The sequence below is a fragment of the Pteropus vampyrus genome, unplaced genomic scaffold (genome assembly GCF_000151845.1).
Source record: "Pteropus vampyrus isolate Shadow unplaced genomic scaffold, Pvam_2.0 Scaffold777, whole genome shotgun sequence".
NCBI classification, from domain to species: Eukaryota; Metazoa; Chordata; class Mammalia; order Chiroptera; family Pteropodidae; genus Pteropus; species Pteropus vampyrus.
Genome location: NW_011889558.1, coordinates 64,349 through 66,833, shown reverse-complemented (window position 1 = coordinate 66,833; position 2,485 = coordinate 64,349). Strand labels below are relative to the sequence as shown.

General features: G+C 49.3%; 1 protein-coding gene across 1 annotated transcript in view; it reads left to right on the top strand.

Moving 5' to 3' along the window:
• Positions 1-2,485, top strand: part of PDE9A (phosphodiesterase 9A) — a gene marked incomplete at its 5' end in the record, with an annotated part of 48,197 nt that overhangs the window by 8,422 nt on the left and 37,290 nt on the right. Inside the window, one exon of the mRNA XM_023526273.1 lies at positions 138-154. Within this exon, the coding sequence (XP_023382041.1) occupies positions 138-154 (17 nt within the window). The remainder of the gene's footprint in view (positions 1-137; positions 155-2,485) is intronic.

Below are 2,485 nucleotides of genomic sequence, written 5' to 3'. Positions count from 1 at the left end.
GAGAAAGCGCCGTGCCGATCCATCACGGCCGGCCGCCTGCCCCGCTCCTGAGCAGGAACCGCTCGGTGCCCCGTGTCCAAGCCCCACGCGTGGCATTAGTCACTGTCGTGTCACCGCGTGCTCTCCTACGTCGTGAGCGTGCCACAGCTCTCACGTTCCCCCTGCTGCTGGACATGGGGGTGACGCCCAGTTGGGGTGAAGCTGCTGCGAGCGTCACACACCGGTTGTGTCGGGGGACCGCCCTGAGGGCTGCTGCTGGTTCCTGCGACAAGTGGATGCTTGCCGTGACGAGACACCGCCACGCCGTCGTCACCAGTGGCTGTTCCGCCCCACGCTCCCGCCGGCTGTGTGCGAGTGACCAGCCCGCCGCCAGCCCAGCAGCAGGTGGCTCCGCGCTTTAAACTTGAGACGTTCGAGCAGGTGTGAAGCCATTTCGTCGTGGCTTTACTCTGCATCTCTTGAGCGACAGTGATTGTTGGGCGTGTTTTAATGAGCTTCTTGGCTTCTTGAATATCTTACTTCGGAAAGTCTCTGTTCTGAGCATTTTACTCCTTGTTTAAACCAGATCGTATTATTTTTTTATCACTGGTTTGTGGGAAACTATGTATTCTGCATATAATTCATTGTTCAGATATGTTTGGCAAATGTCGTGTTTCCCAGTGTGTGAACCCTCTTTTTCGTTTTTTTGATGAGGACATTTGATGAGCAGAAGTTTTTTGATCTGATGAGGTCCAACTTCACAGGTTTTTCTTTTCTGTTTTTGTATTTTCTGTGTTTTCTCCAAGAGCCCTTTTTCTAAGGTCCTGAAGATAAAGTTCTAGGAGATTTAGGGTCATAGCTGCTGGGTTTTCATCCCCGATCCTTTCCAAATGCACTTTGCGTGTGGCGTGAGGTAGGGATAGGCCCTGTTTTCCACACTCACGTGTGAAGCTGTGGCAGCTGCACTTGTAAAGTAAGCTTGTCTTTTTCACTGAATCGCTCTGGCACGTTTGTTGGAAATTATTCGTCTCTCCGTGTGTAGGCCTCCTTTGCAGACGCTCTGTGCCGTGTCACCGATCTGCTGGTCTCTCCTGATACCAAGGCGACCCCGTGGCTCGGTCACTGCAGCTTGAAGTCACATAGCCGGCCACATCTGCGCTTCTCTTTCAGTGGTTTTTCAGTTAAATGGGCCTTTTTCTTTTCCCTACAAATTTTAGAACAAAGAGCCAGTTTGTCGAGGTCTTTAAATTGACAAGTCAATTCTCGGTTCTAAAACGACGTTGGTCGGGACGGCGTGCGATACGTTACCTTACTTAATTTGGGGACCGCGACGTCGTCACAGTGTGGCGTCTCCCCGTCCACGAACGGAGCACACCCCACACTCGGCAAGCTCCGCGGCCTTCGGGATGAAGGTCCCGCATTCCTTTTGCTAAATTTTCTGTGTTCTGGTGTGATTGTAAACGGGGTCTTCATTTAATTTTCCCTTTCTCTACTGCTCGTTGATAAAAATACAGCAGGTTTTTGGACGGTGACATGGACTCTTCTGACGTTCGGCCGTTAGTTCTGGTACTTGTTCTTCAGATCCCTAGAATTTTCCGTAGAGACAGTCACGTCTTCGGTGGTAAAGACAGTGTCGCTTCCCGCATTCCAGTCTTTTCGGGTTTTTATCTGTTTTGCTTGGCTCGCTGTGCTAGTTGAACCTCCAATAACGATCGTGTGAAAGGGGACGGGGACCTCGCGTCATCCCGGGGGCACTGCCACCACGAAGTGTCACGCAGGCCACCGCGTCTCTGCAGCTGCCCCCGTCAAGTTGAGAGCGACCTCCCAGTTCGATAAATGTTTTTTGTCCAATGTTCTTGGACAAAATTCTTTGTTAAATGGTCTTGGATGATTTTTCTGCATCGATTGAGATGGATTCAGGAGTTTGCTTTTATTCCCAGTTTTCTCACAGTTTTTATCATAAATAGGTGATGGATTTTGTCACATGTTCTTTTTGCATCTACTGAAATGGTCATAGGATGCTCTTCCTTTATTCTGTTAAGATAACAAATTGACTGATTTTTAAATGTTAAAACGACTTTGCTTTCCTGGGAGAGCCCCACTTGCATTCCCAGAAAGTAACCAACCCTAGGAAAACACTCGGGAATAAGTTTGACGAAGGACGCAGGACCTCGACCCTGACGTGAGCTGTGTTGTCTTTCTACGTATCGCTGGATTTGAGTTCCTAGTAGTACGTGCAGGGCGTTGCGTCTGTGTTCAGGTGGGTTATTGGTCTGTAGCTGTTCGTTGTGGTGGTGTCTTCGTTTCGGTGCTGGGGTTAAGGTGGCATGGTAAAGCATGTGGGAGGTCTGCTTTCTTCTCTGTTTTCTGGAAGATTCTATGTGAAGTCAGTATCATGTCTTCCTATGTCACATGCGACGTATTTATCGATAGAGTCGAAGTCAGGTGGACCCCGTTGCTACCTGTTATCCATAGATCTCGGTTTGTTTCCTGTTCCTTCAGTTCT